This window comes from Taudactylus pleione, unplaced genomic scaffold (assembly GCF_031769625.1).
Source record: "Taudactylus pleione unplaced genomic scaffold, aTauple2 ptg000309l, whole genome shotgun sequence".
Taxonomy (NCBI): domain Eukaryota; kingdom Metazoa; phylum Chordata; class Amphibia; order Anura; family Myobatrachidae; genus Taudactylus; species Taudactylus pleione.
The window spans coordinates 8,509,628-8,537,417 of NW_028284710.1; the positions used below are offsets into that span (position 1 = coordinate 8,509,628).

The 27,790-nt window shown below is 44.5% G+C and overlaps 1 protein-coding gene across 5 annotated transcripts in view; it reads left to right on the plus strand.

The window, feature by feature from the left end:
• The window catches only part of TENT4A (terminal nucleotidyltransferase 4A), a 209,995-nt gene that overhangs the window by 109,714 nt on the left and 72,491 nt on the right, over nucleotides 1-27,790 (plus strand). For all 5 annotated transcript variants that reach the window (XR_015868738.1, XM_088442339.1, XM_088442343.1 and 2 more), the window contains exon 8: nucleotides 18,872-19,085. Coding sequence is in view for 4 of the 5 variants with exons in the window: in XM_088442339.1 (XP_088298465.1) it covers nucleotides 18,872-19,085 (214 nt within the window). In the remaining variant the exon portion in view is untranslated. The remainder of the gene's footprint in view (nucleotides 1-18,871; nucleotides 19,086-27,790) is intronic.

Below are 27,790 nucleotides of genomic sequence, written 5' to 3' on the forward strand. Positions count from 1 at the left end.
GTCTCCACTCGACCACCAGGGCATTACTGGCACAGGGCACAAAGCCAGGGGACCCGGTGGTTGTCTGCATAGGGGAGAAGGTGCTCTACCTGCGGCCCTTCCCTCAGCTCAGGGCGCCATTCCACTGCGGTCTTGCTGCTCCACTCTCCGCACCCTCTGAGACTCACGGCAGCCATTTTCTGCATTCAGGTCTCCAGGAATGTTGGGTCTCCTGGTATACCTGTCCCAAGGGCCAGGTTTATACAGCGCTATATACTACCAGCCACCGCGGTCTGTGTGTAGTTTATTTTAGTCCCATTGCAGTAATATTGAATATTCTGTGTTGTATGTGACTTGTGCTAGTGCTGCAGTCTTTTTTTTTTTTTTTTTTTTCCTATTGTCTGCTTATACCTTCCCCCTTTATTCCACTATAACCCTGGCATACATTGTACCTCACATCTCCCTATATTTGTGAGGGCTATTGCATACTGTATATCGCAGTTGCACACTACACTGTGCCAGATTGCACATACATCTGGGTTGCTCTTTGCACTGTGCCAGATTGTTACATTACTTTTGCAGCTGTCTGTCAGAGGCAACAATAACAAGCAGCCTGCCGCTCCCACTCTTGTGTCTTTAAAGTCCTGCTTAGCTGCAGAGAACCTCATTCAGGATGGTCATTGTACATTTTGTTTTATGCTGCCTGGGGCCCATCCTTTTTTCACAGGTGCTGACAAAAATTGCTGACCACCAAGTGGTCCCTGTGGTAGCTCCCCCCTATGGTATGGCCATAACAGGTACTTCCTGCAAATCTTTTGCCTCCCCCATGGGTAGACGCATCTTCTACCTCAGTGCAGAGTCTGGTTAATACCTCGTACTGCTTTTCAGCAAAAGGAGAGACACTTACCCAGTAAACCTGCTAAGCGTGTTGTTTTCCCAGTCCACCCAGTTATCCGATTCTAAATTGTCATCTGGGGAGGCCGAAGACACAGATCTCTCTCTGACTGCCCATCTGGAGAGGTGGAGCCCTCCTCCAAGTTGAATATACCTGCACTTGTGAGAGCTGTAAAATCTATCCTTTAAACAGAAGAGACAGAAACCACTCATAAGGCAAAATAGCTACTATTTAAGTAACAAAACATAGTTTTCCCAGAGTTTCCAGACTCTGATCAGCTATTGATCATATGAGCGAGGCATGGGATATGCCCAGTAAAAGATTTATGCTGCCTAAACATTCAAGTTCCTTTTACCCTCTTCCAGCCACTGATTACTTTAAAAGGGAAGTTCCCCCAGCAGTGGATTCCCACATGACACGCCTAGTTAAGAATGCTACCTTACCTACCCATACTGCAACCTCCTTGAAAGAGACTACGGATAGAAGGATGGAAGCTTGTCTAAAATCTATATACTCTTACAGGAGCTATTACTTGTCCTACTAGGGCTGCGGCCAGGGTGGCAAAAGCCATTGAGAGTAGGGCAGAGGCCCTAGAAGATAATTTCCCTCTGATGCTTTGAGGGAACAGCTGTCCTACATATCTCACACTAGAGATGCAGTTTCCAAGGAATCTGCCACTTCTGCAGTAGCCTGCTGTATTGTTTGACTCCGCTCATGGAAGGCAGATTCGGACCCTAAAAAGGCAATGGAGTCCCTCTGCCTTTTTCTGGGGATATCTTGTTTGGCCCAGAATTGGACAAAATTGTGCCTACCTTGGCAGCTTCCAAGACTGCGTTCTTGCCCTCTGCATTTCGGTCCTTTTAATCCTCAAGGAAAAAACTAAAGGTCAATCCTTTCCAAGGCATCATCTAAGACAGTGATTCCCAACCTCCAGGCACACTACAAGTCCTAGTTTTTGTGATATCCAAGCTTGAGCACAGGTGGTTAAATCAATAATAACGGAGGTACTAATAGTCACCTGTGCTCAAGTATGGGTATCCTTAAAACCTGGACTGTTAGTGTGCCTTGAGGTCCGTGGTTGGGTACCTCGTGATCCAAGGCCTCCAAGCCTAGGACCAAACAGACCTGGGCTACTGGATGTCCACCTACCAAACCTGAGGACAGGCCTCTCCCCAGGGTGGGAGGCCAACTTCTTCAATTAATCTAGTTCTTTCATCAGGCGCCTGGGTAAGAGAAGAGGTCTCCCACAGATATGCCCTCTCCTTCCTGAGGCAACTCCCCAGCAATTCTTTTGCACAGAACCTCCATCGGACCCAAGCAAGGCACTGCTGCTCCAAAATGCCATTCAATCCTTACTGTGCTCAGGAGTAATAATCTTGTCCTCTCCTCAGACTATTCTACCCTTTTCTTAGTTCAGAAGCCCAACGGGTCTCATCAGCCTATCCTCAATCTAAAGTCTCTGAATTAGGTTTATCAGGGTACCAAAGTTTCGTATGGAAACCCTATGCTCTATTGTCTTTGCTATGGAGCCTGGGGACTTTCTGGTGTCTCTGGACATTCAGGACACTTTCCTACATGTACCTATAGCGCTTTCTCATCAACAAGTTCTCCGGTTTGCTATACTACAGCAACATTACCAATTTCAAGCTCTGCCTTTTGGCCTTTCTATGGCTCCTCTGGTCTTTACCAAGGTCATGGCAGTTATGTCAGCCTGTCTTCGTTGTCAAGGGATCAGACTTCTCCCATACTTAGACTATCTCTTGCTGTTGGCCAGCTCCCCATAAATTCTTCACTGGCATCCACAAGTGACCATTGCCTTTATACAAGCGCACAGTTGGCTGATCAACTGGAAGAAGTCTTCCTTGACACAATCTCAAAGAATGGTACATCTGGGAGAATCTTAACAGCAGACAAAATCTTGGTATTACACCACCGGGTGCACAGACTACTACAGTCACCGAGTGTCAATTCACTCTGCAATGCAGACCTTGGGCTCCATGGTGTCCACCTTCAACATGGTGGAGTTCGCTCATTTTCACTCCAGGCTCCTACAACACCTGATCCTCTCCAGGTGGAAAGTGCTGACCCATCTGCTCAGATTCCGGACAATGGGCCTCTCCCTGGAGGTTTGACTGTCCCTAGTCTGGTGGCTACAGACATCCCACTTAAACAAGTGGCGCCCCTTTTCGATCCCGTACTGGGCACTCCTGACCACTGATGCAAGCTTTCGCGGATGGGGCACACTGGTCTGCCAGCACTCCTTCCAAGGACGCTGGACTCCAGCTGAGGCGATCTTGCCTATTGATGTCCTGGAACTCTGAGCCATCTACTAACGATACTGTCTTTTGAATCTCTATACACCCCTGCCTATACCTTCTGATATCCTTCCTATAAACCTCTAAGGATGACGCTATTTTGCGTACGCAGTCATACAGTAAATAGACTCCAGACCTAGAACCTGTGGTTCCAAAGCACAAAGTATTATTCAAGTAAAAGTACAGTCAGTTACAAGCTATGATCCCAGTACAATTTAGCACAAAGGAATTATACAGACCCAAGTACAGTTATACATACGCAGCGCTCTTTGGACCAGAGGTAGGCATCAGCAAGAAACCCCCGTCAATCAGCAATCAGCACGAAGACTAGAAACCCAGGGTCAGAGCACACATATTTATACCCCCCAGAAATAGACAACACAATGGAGAAGTTTGTTGCTAATACCATTGGTCCTAAAGGAGAGGGCATATGTTACAAGGCATCGAACAGGTTGGTTCAAATAGACACAGTCCAGCCTCTAACTGGTGGTCTCTGGTTTCCCACCTCATGCAAATCCTAACAGTTGGTCATATAATGTACATTTTGTTGCTTGAAGTCTCTGTGGTCCATAAGTTGAGAATGCCTGTTGCAATCTCTACGTCGATGTTACCGGAATACTGTTGAGAGAGTACGCATCAGTACAATACCAAACATGGCTTACTTATCACATATAAAACCTTAGTTACAAAATAATCTTTATTTCATAGCAATTATAGTAAATGTGCATACTTGAATCTTATACCTTAAAGCTTATGGATCCTTGTATGTGAATATGTAATGTGTGAGTATGTGGGGTTTGATGTAAAGACGCTAGTTAAACTGGGGCAGATGAGTGCGAATGAAGCTAATATTCGGCGTTTTCATACAGGATCTTATGCATTCGCTAATATGCGACTAGTTAACTGCGCAATTGTGCGTATTAATGTGTGTATGAGAAATGTTGTAAGATGCAATCGCATGATGCTAATAGTAATATCGCCACATGTACTAGTGTGAGTTTATCTAAAATGGCGCTTGGGCGGCCATTCGCAAAATGGCGTCTTACGATTTCATTTCCAAGATGGCGTCGCTGCAAATCAATTTTAAACGGATCTTGCCAATAATCCAGCTTCGACACTACATAGCTTTCTGGCTCAGGATAATCTTCAGGGTAGGCCAGTACTAGTACAGTCCGACAACGCCACGGCAGTGGCCTACCTCAATCACTAAGGAGGCGCTATAAGTCGGACAGCAATGGTAGAAGTGTCCCGCATTTTCACATGGAACAAATTCCATCTTCGCAGTGTTCATCCCAGGAATTCTCAATTGGGAAGTGGATTTCCTCAGCCATCACGACGTGCATGCAGGGGAGTTGTCTCTACATCTAGAAGTCTTTCAGCTCCTGGTGGACAAATGGGGTCTACCTATTGTGGGCCTCATGGCCCCACTACAACCACAAACTTCCAGTGTAGAGCCAGGACAAGGGACCCCAATGCGTCCTTCGTGGACTTATCTGTGAGGTGGGCCTTCCATTTGGCGTACCTCTTCCCTCCAATAACCCTTCTCCCTCGGGTGCTTCGGAAATTCAAGCAGGAAGGGGGCACAGTCCTGTTGGTAGCCCCGGCTTGGCCCAGACGCCATTGGTACTCCGATCTTCAAAGTCTCTCCATAGAGGTTACTTAACTTCCTCTACGACCAGACCTGCTATCTCAGGGTCCCTGTTTACATCCAGACCTGGCCCGCCTTCTTTAACAGCTTGGTTCTTGAGACATCCCTCCTAAGGTCTAAGATTTTCTAGCTCTGTGGTCCAGACCGTGTTCAGAGCACGTAAACCGGCCTCTGCCAGAATTTATCAGCGGATATGGCATACTTTATTTCCAGTGGTGTGCTCCTAGAAATTATGACCCTCAAGTAAGGTTTCTAGAATACTTGCCTTTAGGCTGGATTGAATCTTGGACTCCGCCTAGCATCACTGAAAGCGCACGTCTCTGCTCTGTCCATCTGGTTCCAGCGCAGAATAGCTCCTCTTCTGTTTGCTCACACCTTCCTACAAGGTGTTCTATGTATAACTCCTTGTATAAACTTCGAGAAAATGTTTTCAAAATGGTTTGCAATGGCTGGGCTAAATTGCCATCATGCATAGTTAATAAAATCCTAGATGAGAATATCTCTCTAAACACTGTATATATGTAGTGTGTGTATGTGTATATATGTATATGTGTGTATGTATATATATATATATATATATATATTGCTATATTGTGTGTGTGTGTGTGTGTATCTATCTACATCAGCTTGGTACTAATACTTGTTTTTGTGTATCTCACCATTACACATAATTTAGAATTGAAAGTGACAAGTGCCTAGAAAGTTCTTTTAAAGTGATAAATGCATAACGGATACAATAAAAACCACAAATGAAAGTTCTTTGTTGCTTTGTCTTCAGACCATTCTTAGGCCCATAATTAAATTTAGTCTTTAATGGTCCTGAACATAACTTACATTTTCAGGGACAATATAGTGTTTTTTTTGTGGGGGGACTAACACACAGACGTAAACATTTATAGTGACCCAACTTAATCAAGTCTGTTAGCGAAGTGTTACAATAGAAGCAATTTTAATTCTGATACACAGTACATGTTAGATCATGTCAACATGTGGTTTTTTGTTTTTTTTTTGTTTTTTAAATTTGTTTACTTTGACAAAGTGCGGTCACTGACTATCAAATGAAAAATACATTTCAAAAGTATAATTGAAAGCTTTTCTCCTTCATTCACTAGGGGACACCCGAGGCTTCATGACAGTGGGGTATAGACTGTGCTTAGTGGGAGCTGGCAGTTAAAATTTTAGAAATTACTAGCTCCACCCCCTATAAGCCCAGTCTTAGATTGTGTCAAAGAGAAGTTGGTAATGTTACCAGTCTCCTACGGGTTTATTAGAGTTTATAACTGCGCTGAAGCTGACAATGAGGAATGACAGGCAGCATCTGCCCCTGCCTATCTGCTCCGTTTGGAAGCTGTCGAGAGAGACCCACTTGCAACTGCTTGCCATTCGCCTGGGATTTCTGACTACAAAAGAGACCACTGTCTCTGGGGATACTGCATGCCGCTGTGTGCAGAGATCCCCTGTTAATCTGACCACCGCTGGCAGCCAGGCAGTCTAAGTATGCACTGGCTATCTCGATTAGCGAGGTCAGGTAAAACAGCTTCAAGACTATAGACAGCAGTGGCTCCGAATTAACTGAGCCAGACGGCATATAGTAGCGGCATTGTGTGGGGTATCTCACACAGCACGCTTTCAACATTGAATGAGGGCCATAGTGGGGGGGCGGAGCTTAACATCAGAATCCTGCTCCTTCCTTCCAGCGCTTCTTTGAAGTGTGTTGGCAGCCATTACACGGAGGATACTGTATGCTGCGCTGAGACTGAGAGCCATCCCTGACCTATAAGTGCACAGTGGGATTTAGGCTGGTTAGGAGAGCATTTAGGCAAGATTAATTACCTTATTCTCAATTAGTTACTTGATGAGGGTCTCTAAGACGTCTCGGAATTAATTTTATTAAATAAGGGGTAGGGGGCTGGGGAAGCACTTCTGCACTAGGTTTAGGTTTAAGAAAAATATATATACTTGTGCAATGGCCCCAATTAGACAATTTGTGGTACATATGAAATCATTCTATGGGGGTGCTGCCAAGGACAATAAATAGGAGTTTACAAAAAAGACAAAAGGGTATTGTCTCTGTTACCCTTTTCTCTTTTTTGTAATCTCTGAATTCATTTCATCTGCTCAAAGTGTGCAGAAAAGTTTAATCCACAGCAAGAGTCTCCACGGATTACAGAACCGCCGTCTTGGGCGGAACAGTTTGCATCAGTTATGTCATTTCTCTGCTGAGCTGGACGCTTCTCATAAGGAGAGAGAAATTTCTAGATCAGCTACTATAGAAGAAATGGCTTCGGGGCGGTCTTTAGCTACATCTATGGAAGGATCACAAAAGCCATGGTGTCGTCTCCTGCCATGTCATCGGGACCCTCAATGCAGGTCTCAAAGAGGCCGTTACCCTCTGTTCTCCAGTCGGACGACTCGGAGGAAGAGGAAATGCCGGCTCTAGAGGAGGGCGAATATACTCAGGATTCGCCTGAAGAGCTCCAGGAAAAAGCCCCAAGGGATAGAAGGGTTCATTTATGCAATTCGACATGTATTGCAGATAGAAGATGAGGAAAAGTGGCCTGCAAGACAGTCCTTCTTTTTAGCAAAGCAAAGGCAGGTTACTACTTTTCCTATTTCAGAAGAACTAGATTTTTTATTTTTACATTTTTGGTTTCATCTTGGGAACATCCGTATAAAAAATTTCAGATGTCCCGGTGAGTATCTTCCTATCCTTTTGCTGCAGATAGAAAATCTTGTGAGACTCCTACAGTAGATCCTTCGGTCTCTTGTCTATCAAAAAGGCCATTCTACCAGTCCCCGGAGCCACGTCTTTGAAAGACATCGTACACTGGAGAATACTCCAGTACATTTATACAGCTGCGGTTGTGACCTTGTGTCCTGTGATTGTAAACTGCTGGACTAACAAAGCTGTTGAGGTTTGGGCAAATTGGTTAACTGATGGGATAGAGACCAACTCCCGGTGGAAGAACTTATTCATCTAGCAGAACACACAGGGGAAGCTGCAGCCTACCTTGGAAAGACGTCCATGGATGTTTGTAATCTCGTCTCCAGAACTTCAGCTCTGGTGGTTTTTCGTCAATGGCAGGCGGAAAGTAAAAAAACTGCGGAAGCTCTTCCCTTCAAGGGAAGTGTCTTATTTGGAGCGGAACTTGATAAGTGGATTTTTCAGGCTACTGGGGGTAAATCCACTTATCTTCTGTCGGCTGCTCCGCCTACTAGAATACCCTACTTGGGGCCCTCGTTGTGGTCCTTTCGTTCCCCGGGTCATTTCCGTGGTCTTCCCGTGGACCTCTGGTACCTACTTTCTGTGGTTCGAGGGCATGGCAGATTCGCAGCTGCATCTGCTCAACAGGAGAGTAAGTCCACTACCAAACCTAGTACATGACCGGCTTCTCTCTCACCTAGGGGACCCCAGGGTGGGAGCACGTCTTCGGGTCGTCAGAAGTATGGACGGAATCTTGTACAGAGGCTTTGGTCCGGAACCTCCATCACCCAGGGATACAAACTATTCAGTTTTTCACAACCGGTTTGCCAGTTTCAAATGACAGGAGTGTCTTTTTACAACAGGCGATAGACCAACTTCTATCCGAGGGTTTTCGTGCAGGTTCCCAGGCATCCAGACCGTAATAAGGTTTTCTACTCCAGTTTGTTCTTGGTTCTTGGACGGCTCAGTCAGACCTATTCTGAACTTGAAGGATCTCCATCCCTACCTGAAGATGTTCAAGATGGAGTCCTTTTCAGTCGGTTATTGTGGGACTGGAGGAAGGTGAATTCATGGTATCTCTCTAGATGTCAAGGATTCTTACCTTCACATCCCTATTTGGCCATCTCACCAGTTGTTTGAGACTCTCCATTCGGAAATCACATTTCCAGTTTCAGGCCTTACTCTTCGGCTTATCAGCCCCCAGGGTATTCACGAAGGTCATGGCGGTGATGGGTCTCTTTCGTAAACAAGGGATCACAATTATCCCTTACCTGGACGATGATCTTCTGAAGGCGCATTCCAAAGAACAATTACTGCAGAACATCGCAGTAACTCACAAGCTCCCCACCGATCACGGGTGGATCCTGAACTTTCCCAAGTCTCATCTGCAACAGACAGGCTCCACTTTCTAGGAATGATTCTGGACACAGGTTTTCCTACCCAGGAAAATGCAGCCTCCATTCAGCAGATGGTGAGGACGGTCCTTCGAGATCGTCTGGTATCTGTTCACGTCTGCATTCAACTCCTGGGAAAGATGGTGGCATTCGAGGCCATTCCTTACGGACGTTTCCACTCCAGAACGTTTCGGCTTGACCACCTCTCCCAATGGTCAGAACTCTATCCCTTCTCTGGTGGCTGATCTCATCGCACCTTTTGGAGGGCAAGAGATTCGGAGTGTGGGATTGGACTCTCCTTACCACAAACGACAGTCTGAGAGGTGGGGGACAGTGATTTGGGAACACCACTTCCAAGGCAGCTGGACTTCACTGGAAGCGAACCTGCTGATAAACATCCTGGAATTACGGGCAGTGTTCTACACTCTTCAACTAGCACATCACCTGTCCAGTCTGACAACGCCACAGCAGTGGTGTACATAAACCAACAGGACGGCACCCGAATTCGGGCGGTAATGAAGGAAGTAAGCCGCATCCTACTTTGGGCAGGAAAGTTTGCAGTGGAGATTTTCAGCAATTTTCATTCCAGGCGTCGACAATTGGGAGGCAGACTACCTCAGCCAGCAGGACGTGCACCCAGGGGAATGGGTGCACGTCCTCTGGTGTTTCGACAGCTTGTCCAATGGTAAGGTTTTCCACAGGTCGACTCATGGCATCCGGACTGAATCAATTGCCTCTGTACTGCTCTTGGACAAGAGACCCGGAGGTAGTGGCAGTGGACGCACTGTCAACACCATGGTGGTTCCATTTTGTCCATCTGTTCCCTCCTTGTCCTCTTATCTCTCGGATTCTACAATGCATGAGGAGGGAGAGGTCCAATGTTCTCTTGGTGGCTCCGGATTGGCCTCTCAGAGCTTGGTATTCGAACCTCTGTTCTGCTGATCGATGATCCGTGGCCCCTACCTCTAAGAGAAGATCTTAGTACAGGGTCCTTTGGTCTATCCAGACTTAAGGCGGCTACATTTGATGGCGTGGCTGTTGAAAGGGCCATATTATTACGAAGAGGAATCCCATCCAGTGTAAATCCCTACTATGCTTCGAGCCCGAAAAGAAGTTACTTTGAAACATTACCACCATATTTGGAAAGCTTATGTTTCAAAGGGAAAAGGTTTTTCCAATTCTGTAATTCAGAGGGCACAGAAACCTTCCTCTGGCCGCATTTATTACAAAATTTGGCACTGTATTTTCGGTGGTGTGAACTGAGAAAATGTGACCCTAAGCTGGTTAAGGTTTCTCGAGTGTTTTTTTTTTTTGTCAGGCTGGTTTAGACCGGGGTCTCCTTCTGGCCACCCTGAGAGTTCATGCTTCTGCACTTTCAGGTTGGTTCAGCGAAGGATCACCCCATTGCCTGATGTTGGAATATTTTTTCAGGGTGTTCTGAGGGTTCAGCTTCCTCTTGTGCCCCCGGTAGCCCGTGGGATTTGACATTGGTTCTCAGGACTTTGCAGGCTCCTTTATTCGAACCCCTGAAATCAGTAGACCTAAAGTGGTTGACAGCGAAGACAGTTTTTTTTTTTTTTTTTTCTGGCTATTGCTTCTGTTCGTAGGGTCTCTGATTTTGGCTGCCCTGTCTTTTCGCTCTTCGTACTAGGGCCGGGTACCTTCCTAGGGTGGTATCTCTGTTTCATGTGAAATGAAGAAATTGTGCTTCCAGCTTTGCAAGCTTCAGGCCTTTCGGCTAGTGAAGCATCACTGAATGGTGTCTATGCACTACGTATCTATGTAGATCGCACCAACTCCATTAGAAAGTCAGATTCTTTATTTGTATGGAGTCGCTGTCATACAGTAAGTGAGGAGGCTGGCCAGCTAACTAACAGACTTTGGCCAGATGGTTGCATATGACAATTTCTGAAGTGTACACACAAGCTGATTTTGTTGTGCCGAACACTGTCACAAAACATTTTACTCTATCTGTGGGACCATTGTGGACGGTGCGCCGTGGAGCCTCTGCTGAACAAATCTGCAAGGCAACCACGTGGTCTTCCGTCCACACTTTTGTCAAACTGTATGCATTTGACACATTTGCCTCTCAAGATGCTTCCTTCGGGCATAGGATTCTCCTTTCTACTGAAACACAGGAGCATTCCCGCCCTTAAGGGAACTGCTTTGGGACATCCCCAATGTACTTGCTGTGGACCCCGAAGAAGAGTTATGGTATGATATACCTTTTTTGTTAACTTTTTTTCTTTGAGGTCCATGGGGTCCACAGGACACCCACCCGAACGCACCTGGTATTTTTGGGTAATCTTCTTCTTTTTTTTTTTTTTTTTTTTTTGTATTTTCTAGGATTCCCTCCTGTTAGAGGTTTTCTGAAGTACAAGGGTCCTTCCTTCTCATTTTTTGTTTTGCCTTCTGCTTGGGCTTGATGACAAACTGCCTGTGGCCAGGGGCGGGGTATATATGGAGGAGGACCCAATTCATCCTGGGAGCTGAAGGGCAGGCCTGTCTAGGTACTGTTTGGTGCCTGGGTCACTCCAACCACATACCCCAATGTATTTTCTATAAACCCCGAAGAAAGTTAAGAGTTATGGTACAACATACCTTTGTTATATTTCAACAAAATACTTAAGGATACTATCTGAAGAAAATCTTATAAAAATGTTCTGCCATGCAATGAAGAGTACGATCTCAAGTGAGATCGACTTGGCCCCATGGGATTTGAACCTGATTATGAATGCATTAATGATGACGCTGATCTGACCATTATATGAAATTCCGATCAAATTACTGACTTGGAAAATAGCTTTTTCCTTACTGCTATTACTTCAGCAAGAAAAATTGACCTTTCTATTTTGGGCCAAAAATGGTGTCAACATTTAATCTAAACCAAGAAATTTTTTTTTTTTTTATTATTCCAAAACCAAAAAATTAGAGCGACTGCATATGATAGATCTGGAGCTGGGGATTTCTGTCTATCTAGACAGTTAAAGAATTTCGGAAGGCTAAACCTTTGTTCTGCACACAGGTGCAAGGAAAGGAAACAGACTATCGCAAGATGGATTAAAGAATTAATTACGCTTGTGTATGAAGAAAGTGGACGTAAAGCTCCAGAAAATCTGAAGGCACTCTACCAGGGCAATGGCAGCTTCATGAGCAAAGAAGGCCGATGTATCTGTGAAAGATATCTGCAGCAGCTACCTGGTCATTTGTTCTTCTCAAGGCTTTGGAGGTTTCAAAAGCCCACTTTGGAAGTCATGTCCTCAATGTGGCAGTGGCTTGAATAAATTCAGTCATTTTAAGCATGATGGACTATATATTTCCCTCCCATATATAGGTATGCTTTGGCATCTCTCAAGAGTAATGGCTGCCATGAAGTAGGAAGAAATCCGCAAAATAGAACTTACTGACTTTAATTTCTTTGGAATACTTCATGGCAGCCTATAATTTACCCTTCCTAATGTTTTTTTGTTTTATTTTTTTTCCCCCTAAAGTTTAGGACACCTTCAAATGAGTAAAGGCTCACATCCACTAGACGACAGGCAAAGACTGCACAATTATGACGTTGTAATCGTGCAGTAATTTGTCTGTGGTGGTCCTTCACTGAACGAGCAGTCGTTCAGTGAAGGCACATCAATCACCTGCAAACATGTTGGACCTGACAATATAGTCTGGATGTCTAAACGACCAGCGGGAGTGTACATCGCTGGCCGTTTAAACACTTGGTTTGAAAATTGTTTAAAAAAAATCTGCAAACTATCTAGCGATAACTATATCGTTCAATCGCTCAATTTAAGTCTAGTGGATGTGTGCCTTGAAGGAGGGATTGGAGGAGGGAACCTATATACCTGGTGTGGGTGGTTGTAAAGGAAGGGAAAAGCTTCCTGTCTAGTTCTAAGGGAAAGGGATGTAATGGTTGCCTTAATTTCATCTCTTTAAAACAGCAAATTTACCAATAAAGTATTTTAATCTCCAAAAGTCTTAAAACAACATCCTAGCCTACTTTTACATTCTTGGCTATCTTTGACATTGCAAAGCATATAAATGTTTGAATATTCATGATATTTATTACATTGAAACAGTCCATGTGCATGACATTATTAAAATGCTTATAACATTCATGAAATTAATATTTGAAGAAAAAGGAGGCCAGTTTAGGAAACTAAAATTTCCTTTCCAAAAATATCACTTCTATATTGTATGTATAAATATAGCTATCCTTACGGTTTCACATGTCCCATTAAGGCTACTTAGACCTTATGATCTGAAATTTCACAAAAACCAATAGAATTTCTGCCAATCAAACTAAAAAAGCAATGAAATTCCGATCATTAAAGCTAACGCCTTAATGGATGTGTTCCTTGCGTAATACAGATATGGCAGGGCTCGACAAATTCTGGGGGCCAGGTCACCATGGCTACCAGATTTTGTTGCCTGGCTACTAGATTTTGCAGTGAGGGAGGAAGCAGATCCTCATCAGCTCTGGCGGAGATTTGTGCCTATAGTATTGCAGTGTTCATATCATGCACAGGAGTGCATGTGCCGAGTGTCGCCTGTGTTGACTGCTGTGCCTCTGTCCACCCCACCCTGCACTGGCGAGTCCTCTCAATCCCCGCCTGCTCTGATCCCTGCTGTCTGTCCCAGTCTACGCTGATTCTCCTGTATGTCCCGGCTGTCTACTGTCTCCTATCCCCGGCTACATAGAGCTGTCCGGTATTAGGGTCTATGCATGGCCAGGGATTGCGGCTTCAGAGGGATAGTGGTGTGACCACGAGGGAGGGGGGTTTTGTACTTTCTGGCACCATTATTTTATGTGAAATGTGGTCTGTTATTACTGGAGGGTGGAGCAGGGGAGTTGTGCAGAGCAGTGAAGGGGCCTCCCATTTTACTGTATCCATTCAACTGTGACCATTTTGTGGACTAGTATAGTGTGTATAACAGTTGCATAATACACAGAACTGTGCTCCTCACTCCTGTAATTTTTTTGGGGGGGACTTTGGTCTGACTCCTACACTTTCATCCTGGCTCCTAGATTTTAGAATTTTTGTCAAGCCGTGATTTAAGCGATTGGCAGAAATTCTATAGGTTTTGTGAAAATTCAGATCATACGGTCTAAGAAGCCTTAATGGGACATGTGAAACCGTAAGGTTTTTTATTTATGGAATTTTATTGCTTTTTTTATAATTAACCATCAGGGGCGGTAGCAGCAAACCGGGCCACCTGCAGGGAAGAAGGGCAACAAAATGCTATACTGGTGGTGGAGGAAACGGCACACAGGAGATGTTTTTGGGCTGCTGAGGGGGCAGGCTGCAGGTGTGCGGGGCAGTGCACAGGGGCAGCAGCGGGGGACAAAGGCTCACTGGCGCTGATAGTCCCAGCACTGAACTGCTTCTTAAGACCCCTACACATGGAACAATGTGCTCACGATGCAATATTGTGAACGATTTTCCTTGAACACCCCCCGGCACTCCAGGACACAATACGGTGCTTAAACAGCACATTTTGACTTGGTAACTATTGTGCAAGATCTAAAGATGGATGACTGCATACACGGATCAGTGAGATCCGTGATGAAGGAATCTGTGTAAAATGGCTCAGATGCACGCACAGATCAGTGCGGTCCATGTGGCTTGCATCTGAAAAAAAAAAAATCAATCGACAGATGCATGGATGGATCAGTGAGATCATCCACATATGTTACAAACATGAATAAGTGTGTAAATATATATATATTTACAATTTTTTAGTGTGTGATATACACACACACACACACACACACACACACACACACACACAAAAGTATTTGGACAGCCACCGATTGTGCAAGTTGTTGCACTTTAAAAGATGAGAGGTCAGTAACTTACATCATAGGTACACTTCAACTGTGAGCGACAGAATCAGAACAAAAAATTCCGGAAATCACATTGATTTTTAAACAATTTATTTGTATATTCTTTCAGAAAAAAATATTTGGACAATCAATAAGTTTAACTCAATACTTTGTAATTGCCAACCAAGGTTACTTTACAGAGGTCAAACGGTTCTTGTAGTTCTTGACCAGGTTTGCACACAATGCAGCAGGTATTTGGCCCACTCTTCAATGCAGATCTTCTCATAGACTTGTCATGTTTTGGAGCTGTAGCCGGGCAACACTTTCAACTCCCTCCACAGATTTTCTATTGGGTTGAGGTCTGGAGACTGGCTAGGCCAATCCAGGACCTTGAAATGCTTCTTACGGAGCCACTCCTTAGTTGCATGGGCGGTGTGTTTGGGGTCATTGTCATGCTGGAAGACCCAGCCACGTTGCTTCTTAAGTGCTCTTACTGAGGGAAGGAGGTTTTTCCCCAAAATGTCACGATACATGTCCCCATTCATCCTCTCTGTAATATGGATCAGTCGTCCTGTCCCCTTTTGCAGAAAAGCATCCCCAAAGCATGATGATTCCACCCCCATGCTTCACAGTGTGTATGGTGTTTTTGGGATGCCACTCATCATTCTTCTCCCTCCAAACACTGCGTGTGGAGTTGATAGCAAAAATTTCTATTTTGGTCTCATCTCACCACATGACATTCTCCCAATCCTCCTCTGGATCATCCAGATGGTCACGGGCAAACTTTAGATGGGCCTGGACATGTGCTGGCTTAAGCAGGGGGGCCTTTCGGGCGCTGCAGGATTTGAATCCATGACGACATAGTGTGTTACTAATGGTAACCTTTGTGACTGTGGTCCCAGCTCTCTTGAGGTCATTGATCAGTTCCCCCTGTGTAGTACTGGGCTGATCCCTCACCGCTCATGATCATTGATCCCCCACGAGGTGAGATCTTGCATGGAGACCCTGGTCAAGGGAGATTGTCAGTGATCTTGTATTTCTTCCATGTTTTAATAATTAACAGTTGATCTCTTCTCACCAAGCTGTTTGCCTATTGTCGAGTAGCTCATCCCAGCCTTGTGCAGGTTTACAATTTTGTCCCTGGTGTCATTAGTCAGCTCTCTGGTCTTGGCCATGGTGGAGAGGTTGCAGTCTGACTGAGGGTGTGGACAGGTGTCTTTTATACAGTTAACCAGTTCAAACAGATGCCATTAATACAGGAGGATAGATGAGCTTCCTAAAGAAGAAGTAACAGGTCTGTGAAAGCCAGAATTCTTGCTGGTTGGTAGGTCTCCAAATATTTATTTTCTGCAAGAATATACAAATTGTTTAAAAATCATACAATGTCTTTTCCAGAATTTTTTGTTCAGGTTCTGTCTCTCACAGTTGAAGTGTACCTATGATGGAAATTAGACCTCTCATCTTTTTAAGTGCAACAACTTGCACAATCGGTGGTCCATAAATATTGGGACATTGACAGAATTTTCATATTTTGGCCTCTATTCACCACCACGATGGCTTTGAAATGAAACAAACAAGATGTGCTTTAACTGCAGACTTTCAGATTTTATTTGAGGGTAGTTACATACAAATCAGGTGAACGGTGTGGGAATTACAATGGTTTCTATATGTGCCTCCCACTTTTTAAGGGGTCAAAAGTAATGGGACAAACTAAACAATCCTAAATCTAACTTTCACTTTTTAATACTTTGTTGCAAATCCTTTGCAGGCAATTACAACCTGAAGTCTGGAACGCATAGACATCACCAGACGCTGGGTTTCATCCCTGGTGATGCTCTGCCAGGCCTCTACTGCAAATGTCTTTAGTTCCTGCTTGTTCTTTGAGCATGCATTTCACCTGATGAAGACAAAACTGAAGGGAAAATGCCCCATCAGATTCAGGTCAGAGGATTGACTTGGCCATTGCATAACATTCCACTTTTTAGCCTTAAAAAACTAATTGGTTGCTTTTGCAGTATGCTTCGGGTCATGAATATGAGCATATAATATTGCCCAAAACACTTCAGAATTCATTCTGCTGCTTTTGTCAGCAGTCACATCATCAATAAATACAAGGAACCAGTTCCATTGGCAGCCATACGTGCCCACGCCATGGCACTACCACCACCATGCTTCACTGATGAGGTGGTATGTTTTGGATCATGAGCAGTTCATTTCCTTCTCTTCTCTTCCCATCACTCTGGTACAAGTTGATCTTTGTCTCATCTGTCAATAGGATGTTGTTCCAGAACTGTAATGACTTTTTTAGATGTTTGACAAACTCTAGTCTGGTCTTCCTGTTTTTGAGGCTCACCAATGGTTTACATCTTGTGGTGAACCCTCTTTATTCACTCTTGTGAAGTCTTCTCTTGATTGTTGACTTTGACACATATACACCTACCTCCTGGAGAGTGTTCTTGATTTGGCCAACTGTTAAGGGGTTTTTCGTCACCAGGGAAATAATTCTTCTGTCATCCACCACAGTTGTTTTCTGTGGTCTTCCGGGTCTTTTGGTGTTGCTGAGCTCTTCGGTGCGTTCTCTCTTTTTAAGAATGTTCCAAACAGTTTATTTGGCCACACCTAATGTTTGTGCTATCTCTCTGATGGGTTTGTTTTTTGATTTTTCAGCCGAATGATGGCTTGCTTCACTGATAGTGACAGCTCTTTGGATCTCATATTGAGAGTCGACAGCAACTGATTCCAAATGCAAATGTCAGACCTAGAATCAACTCCAGACCTTTTACCTTCTTAATTGATAATGAAATAACGAGGGAATAGCCCACACCGGTCTATGAAATAGCTTTTGAGTTGATAGTCCCATTACTTTTGGCCCCTTAAAAAGTGGGAGGCACATATAGAATCCGTTGTAATTCCTACACCGTTCACCTAATTTGGATGTAATTACCCTCAAATTAAATCTGAAAGTCTGCAGTTAAAGCACATCTTGTTTATTCACAATGGCTTTGAAATGAAACAGAGGTCAAAATATGAAAATTCTGTCAGTTCCAATATTTCTGCACCTGACTGTATGTATATATGTATATGTATATATAGATATAGATAAGTGTGTGTGTGTGTATATATATGTGTGTATGTATATATATATATATATATATATATATATATATATATATATTATATATATTAGAATTTTATGTATATAATTTGTGTGTATATTTACATACTCACACTGTTTAGAGCGATAAACGACTGATCATTCAGTGCAGGCACAGCACAGACAGTGAAACAACTGCATGATTACAATGTCGTAATCGTGCAGTTGTTTTGGTTTACTAGTGGATGTGCCCCATAAGCCAAACCCTGTGACTGCTTATATGAACCACTTCCAGGTGCAATCACTAATCAGCCTGCTCTCGGGCTGGAAGGCCCAACACCTGAAACAGCCCTGTGGATGGAGCCCTCCCTTCTCTCACATCCACACCCGCAGGACCAATCATCAGGCTTTTACTCAATGCTCCTAAGCACAAGGACAGACGACCTGAGGTTTTTAAAACTCATGTCAGAAGCACTGGAAAATGCTGGATGGCATATATGCGTGTCCCAGATTTCTATCACAATTCTATATAGGGGACTATTCTGTAAAGTCTGAATCTTTGTAAAATTGTCAGGATAAGCTTTTCATATACTATTGCACTGTTACTCTTACATTTATGGTGTAGAGCAGGGTCTTCAACCTTTGGCCCTCCAGCTGCTGTGGAACTACACATCCCAGCATACCCTGCCACCGTTTTGATATAACAGAATGCTAAAACTGTGGCAGGGAATCCTGGGATTTGTAGTTCCACAGCAGCTGGAGGGCCAAAGGTTGAAGACCCATGGTGTAGAGACTTGGTTAAGGCTGAGAAATTCATTGTGATCCACAGTAATTTCACATTGTTTGGAACCTATTCTTTGAGAGACAAAACAAATATGTAGACATTTGTGCTGGAATGTGTCTACTTAAATCCTTTCTGTCCATTTTAATATTTAATAATGCTTTTGGTCGTTCGTGTTCTACAAATTATCTAGTTTCTAATGGCACTTTTTTCCCTTTGGTTATCATTTTACAGCTACACCCTAGGATTGATGCTAGAAGAGCAAATGAGAATCTTGGTATGCTTCTAGTGGAATTTTTTGAACTTTATGGAAGAAATTTTAATTATTTGAAAACTGGTATTCGAATAAGAGATGGAGGTGCTTACATTGCAAAGGAAGAGATTGTGAAAGCCATGTCAAATGGCTACAGGCCTTCTATGCTATGCATTGAAGATCCTTTGTTACCTGGTATGTACCTTTTTAAAGGGATATATGTATAGACAAAAGTTTTGAGGTTAACCACTACAATGCTTACTGTGGTGGGGATTGAACTGTATGCAAGTGATATTTCTTTATATTTAACTTTAGGAAGGACCTTAAGGCAGTGGTTTCCAAACTTTCTTGAATCACAGTGCTGTAGAGTATTAGCATTATTTTTCACAGTATCTAATGGCCAGAAGTTTCTCATTTAAAAATTTGGTAAAAAATAAGTTAATTGTGCTTGCGTGCCGTCCTTAGATTCAGTTATGACCGTAAAATTTGATTTGGCAATGGACTGCACCCTTGCAGCACTCCAGAGTGCCATGGCAACTATTTTGGGAGCCACTGCCTAAAGAACACATAGTGGACCTCTCTTGCATGTGCACACGCACTCTTGATTCATTGTTAATCAAGTTCAATAATTGTAGGCATCTATGCATAAACATTGCAGCATATAAATGGCACAGGATTTAATCTGCTTTTTTACTCTGGTGGCCTCCAGTTTTTTGTTTTTTTAATGTAGTCGCGGTTGATGGTTATTTTTTTTTTTTTTTTCCATTTAAGTCGAAAACCCATTCTAAAATAGGTTAGTCCACAGTTTCCCAAACTTGGTCCTCATGACTCCAAACAGGGAGTCAGGATCCTGCCATACCTGGACGATCTCCTCATATTGGCTCAAGAGTTGCAGTATCATCTCAGACTGACAGTGGCCTGTCTACAAAGATACAGTATGGATGGATTATAAATTGGATGAAGTCATCGCTTCTTCCAGTACAGCAGATGGTGCATTTAGGGGCACGATTGGATTCTCTGGCACAAATGGTATATCTGCCAGAAGACAAGATTGTGGCCCTTCAGCTGCGGATACACAGGCTTCTTCACAGCTGATCACTATCTGTTCATGCAGCAATGCAGGTTCTGGGAACCATGGTGTCGACCTTCGACATGGTGGAGTATGCCCAGTTCCACTCCAGACCATTGCAGCGGTTAATCCTCTCGCACTGGAACGGGGAGTACCACTCAATAAAGGCACAAACAATCCGTCTCTTGCCAGAAGGGCGACTGTCCGTGTCATGGTGGTTGCAAACATACCGTATCAACAAGGGTTGCCCATTCTGGATTGTAGATTGGGTACTCCTCACGGCCGATGCCAGCTTTCCCAGATGCGGCGCAGTGACAGGTCGACACAAGTTTCAAGGAAAATAGACAACAAGGAAAAGCCTTCTGTCCATAAATATCCTGGAACTAAGGGCAGTATTCAGAGCGCTTGTTCAGACTCAGGAAATACTAAAGGGCAGGCCTGTCCAGGTACAATCCGACAACACCACTGCAGTAGCCTACCTCAACCATCAGGGAGGCACGTGGAGCCAGGCTGCCATGATGGAAGTGTCAAACATTCTGATGTTGGCAGAATGTCGTCTTCTGGCAATATCGGCGGTGTTCATACCAGGAGTCCTCAATTGGGAAGCTGACTTCTTAAGGCGGCAGGATATGCACGCCGGAGAGTGGGCTCTTCATCCACAGGTATTTCAGAGCCTGGTGGGCAGATGGGGCCTTCCAGAGGTAGACCTCATGGTCTGAAGTCGCAACCACAGGGTTCCCAGGTACAGGTCCAGAACCAGGGATCCTGTAGCAGAGTTTGTGGACGCTCTGGCAGTGAGGTGGAACTTTAGACAGGCGTATCTGTTTCCTCAGTTTTCCCTTCCTCCAAGGGTCATCAGGAAGGTCAAGCAGGAAGGCGGGACAGTAATACTGATGGCTCCTGCTTGGCCCTGATGCCATTGGTTCACAGACCTACAGTCTCTCTCCATAGACACTCCGTGGCCTCTTCCTCTAAGACCGGACCTGTTAATACAAGGTCCCTGCCTGTATCCAGATCTTCCTCGTCTGTCTTTGACGGCATGGGTCTTGAGACCTCCGTCGTAAAGACAAAAAAAGGTTTTTGAAATTCTGTAGTTCAGACAATGTTGAGGGCACGGAAACCTTCCTCTGTTGCATTTATTAAAGATTTTGGCACTCTTATTTTCAGTTGTGTGAACATAGAAAATATCATCCTCAAGTGTTTAGGTCAGGCTAGATTAGATCGGGGTCTCTGTCTGGCCACCCTGAGGGTTCACGCATCTGCACTTTCAGTTTAGTTTCAGCGAAGGATCACCCTTTTGCCTATAGTTAGGACATTCTTTTTCAGGGTGTTCTGATGGTTCAGCCTCCCTTTGTCCCTCCGGTAGCTTCGTGGGATTTGACGTTGGTTCTCAGGGCTCTACAGGCTCCCCCATTCGAACCCCTGAAGTCTGTAGACCTTAAGTGGTTGACAGCAAAAACAGTTTCTTCTTGCTATCGCCTCTGCCGGTAGGGTCTCTGATAGGGGAAGCAATCGGGAAGCCGACTGTCTAAATAACGGCAGCTGGCTTCCCGACTGTCATATCCCGGCAAGGGTGAAATGCCGGGCGTCTAGATGTAGACGCCCGCATTTCCCCGACGCCGGGGGGGACTTGGGGTTAGGCACCCCCCCGGGAGGGTTAGGGTTAGGCTAGGGGGAGGAGGGTTAGGCACACCTCCAGGGGACTTAGGTTTAGGCAGTGGGGAAGGGGGTGGTTAGGGTTAGGCACCCCTAAGGAGGGTTAGGTTAGTAGATACTCACCTATCCACGATCGGGATTTCCAGTGCTGTCAGGTTTCCGCTGCTCGGAACTCTGCTGATGTCGAACTGCCGCTGACTGGAATCGGCCATGCGGCCGGCGGTATTTCATACCCATTCCTCTGATAGAGCTGATCTTCATACATAGGAGGGTTATCTGCCTAAAGTTGTATCCCGTTTTCATGTGAATGAAGAAATTGTGGTTCCAGCTTTTCAGGCTTTAGGCCTCAGTAGGTGAGGCATCTCTGGATGTTGTACGCGCCATACATATTTACGTGGATCGCACTAGCTCCATTAGGAAAACTGATTCTCTATTTGTGTTGTATGGCTGTCATAAGCCAGGCTGGCCAGCTAACAGACTCTGGCCAGATGGCTTCGTATGACAAATTCTCTAGCGTACACACAGGCTGATCTCTGTTCCAAACACAGTGACTGCACATTCTACCCGATCTGTGGGACCATTGTGGGCGTTTCGTCATGGTGCCTCTACTGAACAATTGTGCAAGGCAGCCACGTGGTCTTCCATCCACACCTTTATCAAATTTTATGCATTTGACACATTTGCGCCTCAGGATTTTTCCTTTGGGTGTCGGATTCTCCAGGAGCGCCCCCACCCTTAAAGGGAACTACTTTGGGACACACCCAAGGTAATCTCTATGGACCTCGAAGAAGAAAAAAGTTATGGTATAACACACACTTTTTTTTTTACTTTTTCTTCGAGGTTCACAGGACACGCACCCTAACGCACTGGGTGGTATTGAGTAAAGTTTTTTATCTTTTTGTATTTCTGTGTTTCCCTCTTCTTAGTGAGAGTGGTTCTAGAGTACATGGGTCCTTCCTTCTCTTCTTTTTCTCCTGCTTTGGGCTTGATAAACTATCTGCCTGTAGCCAGGGGCAGGATATATATGGAGGACCCAGTGCATCCTGGGAGCTGAGAGCTTGTTAACTGGTGCCTGGATCACTCCAACCACATACCCCCAAGTTAATTTATGTGGACCCTAAGGACCTTGAAGAAAAAGTTAACAAAGGTATGTTATACCATAACTCTTATTTTTAACCATGATGATCTTCACACTTTCTCATTCAGACAAGGCTACTTTCCTTTAACCCCACCACCTTCCACTCTTGATTTTTGCTTTGATGGTCGCCCTCCTGACTTTCCTCCCCTCGACCATGGCACTGTAGATTGACCGGTTACTTCAAAATGTGTTACAATACTATGGAATCTTGTTCACTCTGACATCCTTCACTTCAAATACATCTTGCAGTTCTGTTTTCTTCAAACAGTCCTTTTTCAAATTTCTCCCGAGGGACTGTCTTTGGTCCCCTTTTTTTCTCCTTCACCACTTCCCTTGGTATCAGCGGCTTTTGGTCTGCAATACCAGCTTTATGCTGATTATACTCAAATCTAACTCTTATCCCCTGACCTCTTAATTTGTCTCTTCCCAGATATTTCAGTACTTTCTTAAACGTGAAGTCTAAAACAGTGCTTATATTCACCACCACCCTCTTCTATAGTCTGTAATCTAATCTCTCCTGCCTTTCCCCTCTTGCATCTATTTTAAATGTTGCAGCTTCATCTTTTTTTCCAATCCCATTGCTCTGATTGGACTTTCTTTCACTGGTTCTCATTCTCCCTACAGAATCCAGTTTAAGGTCCTCAACCCCAACAGTTAAAGCACTTCAATGTGCCTCTCCTTCCTACACCTGACTTCCTCCTATATGCCCTGCTACTGTCCTTGTGTTTACAATCTGTAGCGAGTAAGTGCTCTCTACAGCTCTTTTCCCGTCACTAATGCTTTCCCATTCAATCAATATTTATGGTCTCCCTCTATCTGCCCACCACAGAGCACTGGGTCATTGAGTTATATTGATTTTCTGGTCTCATTTTGTCTATGGACTCTTGGTGGCTTCATTTAAATGAAAGAGAAGCAGTTGTTACTGCACATTCATTTGGTGGACACTGGAACCATGGGGTATAAAGGTGCATATAGGAGCTTGGGCACTGTAAGACTTCTTAGGGTAAGCATTTGGATCAGTTTATAGATGTGTCCTCACTTGTCTTTGGTGCAGTCATGTCAAACAGCCCCTCATGGCGCGTCGTCTGGTCCAATGAGACTCTGCTAGTGCCGGATGTGTTTCCTGTTTTTTCTTTTCTTTTTTTTTTAAACCAAAAATGCGTATAAGCCGCAAGGCGATGCAACAGAACAATGTGCTGATTAATTTGATATGTGACACTTGTATATCTGTGTGGGACTTGGTCTTTAAATCAGCATGTGAAGTGCTACGATACTGCTTTTTTCCACACCAAGTTCTGTTCTTTTTGCACAGATCTAAAAGTGTTGCATATCAAATTAATCAGCAGTCTCTCCTGGTGCGTTCTAGTGGCATCGTATTGTGACTAAAAGGTACATTTACTAAGCTTCGAATTTGTGAGTTTTGGTGAGATTGCAATCTCACGCGAGTTTAGTAAATTTGCAAGATGAAAAAAAATGGCTAAAGACAAACGAGTGAGTTTGCAAGTGAGTTTTTTTTTGTCTTTTCACTGTTAACTAAAGTGAGATTACAAACTCAAAAAAACTCACCATCTGCCAAAATAGGAAGTACTTTAGATGAAAAAGAAGCAACTCGCAAATTTACTTTTAATCGACTTTCCAATCTCGTGTGAGATTGTAGCAAACTCACTGTGAAATAGAAGTTTCAAATAGACCACCTCCTGAGCTGTGAGTTTGGCAGAGACATACACAGATGTGTGATTTGTGTATGTTTCTGCCGGTATACCTAATATTAATTTTTGTTTTTATTAAAATTTATAGGGTCCCCCCCCTCATAAAAAAAAAAAGCATAACCAGCCCCAGACTTGCCAGCCAGTCTTGGTTCCTAAAATTGTAGGGAACAAAATAAATAGGGTTCCACCATAATTTAAGAACCAACACCAGGCAGCAGGGCCAGACCTGGTTTTAAATATACAGAGAATAAAAATGGCGTGAGGTCCCCCGTATATTTAAAACCAGCTCCAGACCCTTTCTAGCTGGGGACTGATGCCACAGCCAGGGGAGCCCTTTCACCAGGCCCCCCAGCCGCAGCATCAGCCCTGACCACTAGTCAGCCCAGGCCAAGGATCCCTGGGTAGTTGGGAACCCATCCAAAAAAAGGGTCCCCCTCTCCAGGGCACCCCTGTCCTAGGCTGATAGCCCGGGGCTATCCCTGGCACCCTAGGGCGTTGGGTGCCGGGTTGATAGTATTAGTAGTGTAAAATCAAAGGTTAAATATTGTCTTTAGTTGTGGAACTACACATACCAGCAAGCCTCCCCCGCATGCTGGTATTTGGAGAACCCCAAATACCAGCATGCGGGGCATTATGGGCCTGCTGGCACTTGTAGTTCCACAACCAAAGCAATACATAAATAAACACAACATACACCGTGAAAGTAAAATTTTATTATAACATACATTTACACTCACTATCAAACTTACTATCACACATACTCACCTAGTATCCGAAGTAATCCATTGGGGCACATATAAAAAAAAATCCATGCTCCCCTCTCCTATGCGTAGTTCACGTCCTCTTCTCCAAGTAGGCATCCAAAGGGTTAAAATAAAAACGTGTACCCGAATCCAAGCACACGTATGCCCAGTCATTGAAGGAGCCGCCAGCCAATCAGCGGGCATCTCCGTCGGAGCAGCTCGCTTATTGGCTATATCTGGTCATCGTGTCTCCCCATAGACCTAAATGGAGAGAAATCTCCTTTGAAGTCTATGCTGGGACCGGCTACATTGTATCATTGATGTAACCACAAGGTTAACTGTGTTTTAACCTTGTGGTTACATCAATGATACAATGTAGCGGGTTCCAGCATAGACTTCAATGGAGACTTCTCTCCATTGAGGTCTATGGGGGGAGACATGCTGAACGCGTACAGCCAATCAGCGAGCTGCTCTGACGGAGATGCCCGCTGATTGGCTGGTGGCTCCTTCAATGACGGGGCACACGTGTGCCACAGTCATTTGCGCGGAGTAAAGGTATGTTGACTCAGTCCACTTGTATTCAGGTACACGTGTTTTTATTTTAACCCTTTGGATGCCTGACTATAGGGTTACCCCTTCGCAAATTTTTACTCCTATAATTAAAACCAGGACTGGCCCTGCAGCCTGGTGCTGGTACCTTATTTACGGTGGAACCCTACTCATTTTGTTCCCCATAATTGTAGGTACCAGGACAGGCTGGCAAGTCCAGGCCCGGTTAAGCTTTTGGGTGTGGAGGAGAGAGAAGAACCCTGTCATTTTTTAAAAATATTATTTAACCTGTTTTTTTTTTTTTTTTTTTACAGGTCTTAACACACACAAGCAGCTTACACATATCTCACTGATCTGTGCAGGCTGCTTGCTCGGGTGAGTTTGGAAGAGAGAGCACTGCAATCTCGGGTCATCTAAACGCTCCTTAAATTCTCCTCTAAACTTGCAATTTGGAGGAAAAAACTTGATCTGCTTCACCACTGAAAAACTCGCTTACCTAAACTCACTTCTTAGTAAATTTGCGAGTTGTTAAAGGGAAAACTCACCCAAGTTTTGGTGAAGCAAAGTAAGTTTAAAAACTAAACTCGACCAAACTCTATTCTTAGTACATTTACCCCTAAGACACAGCTTTGGGCATCTTTTTTACAAAAATATCAGCCTTCACTCACGTCAGGCATGTTGCGTGGCGTGTTAGGGCTAGGTGTAGGAGGACACCTCCTGTATTTGAACTTGCTGTTAAGCGCTCAACTCCTTTCTTTTATGTTGCATAAGACTGTTGGGGCAGCTTTGCAAATATAGTTCTAGGAATGGTGGAAAGAGATGGCGGTGAGCACTGCATACTGCCACCTTCCACTCACCCTAACGTCTGTTACACAATGATGGGATTTTAAAGGGGAAGTAACCCTGACGACAAAACCCACCCAGGAGGATACTCAAACAAAATTCCCTAAAGCTGCCAGACACACAACCACAGTGGCTGCTCTCAGAATAATATTTCTGAGTTCTTCAGCGGCAATTTCTGCTGGCAGCGTGTCGCAGATCTCTGTGGGAGGTGCGGTTTCCGGGTCCCCTTACATACCTCTCCTCCTGGTGGTGGTCATTGTATATAGCGCTTTGCCCTACTAGATGCTAAGTCTGTGTAGTTGACCAGTAAGTGCCACTAAGTGCAGGTATTGTTCTGCATTGTCTGCGACACTATGCTAGCACGGACTGTCTGAGTTTCTTTCTATACTGTCAGACATTTTTTGCTATCCCTATCCATTTGTTGCAGAGCCCTGAAAACTGCTCGCAGTTCCAATGTTTGGTAGCACAGATTCCTCTGCAGTCCACCTTCCTCTGCAGTCCACAAGGAATGTGGACCTGTCACTGTGCCCCAACCCCGAAGACTGGCATCAGTCGTCAGAAGGACCCAGTCTGGGATCCAAAAAGGACGCCACCTGGTGAGGTGGACCGTCTGTAGCCACCAAGTCAGACAGGCGCAACTCCGGGGAAAGCACCATCATTTGAGTCAGTTTATGATGGGGTATTCCATCCCACTTGGAGAGGATTGATTTCTGCAGAGGCCGTGAATGAAACTGTGTTCGACACGGTGGAGTATGCCCAGACGCCACAGATCCCAGTAACTGCATTGCTGAGTGGACTGACACTCAGCGACTGTGGAGGCATCTGCGTACATGCGTCTGCAAAGTGGAGATCTTCTCTGCTGTCAGAAAAATCCTTTGCTGCTGTTAATCCAACAGAGCTCCCAGATGGAGCATCCTTTGAGACAGAATCAGTGAGGCCTTCCAATTGACCAACCACCTGTATACCTGGAGCACAAATATCATTAATTGCAGGTGGTGAAGCACCTGGGGACTCTGCTAGCAGTAAGAGGTCATCTAGGTATGGTAACAGGTGAATCCCTTGCAGCTGCAGATGGGCTGCCATTACCGCCATGGCTTTTGTAAACACCCGAGGTGCAGTTGCAAGGCCAATCGGCAGAGCCTGAAACTGGAAATGTTGTTGTGACACAGCAAACCTGAGAAAACTGTGAGTTG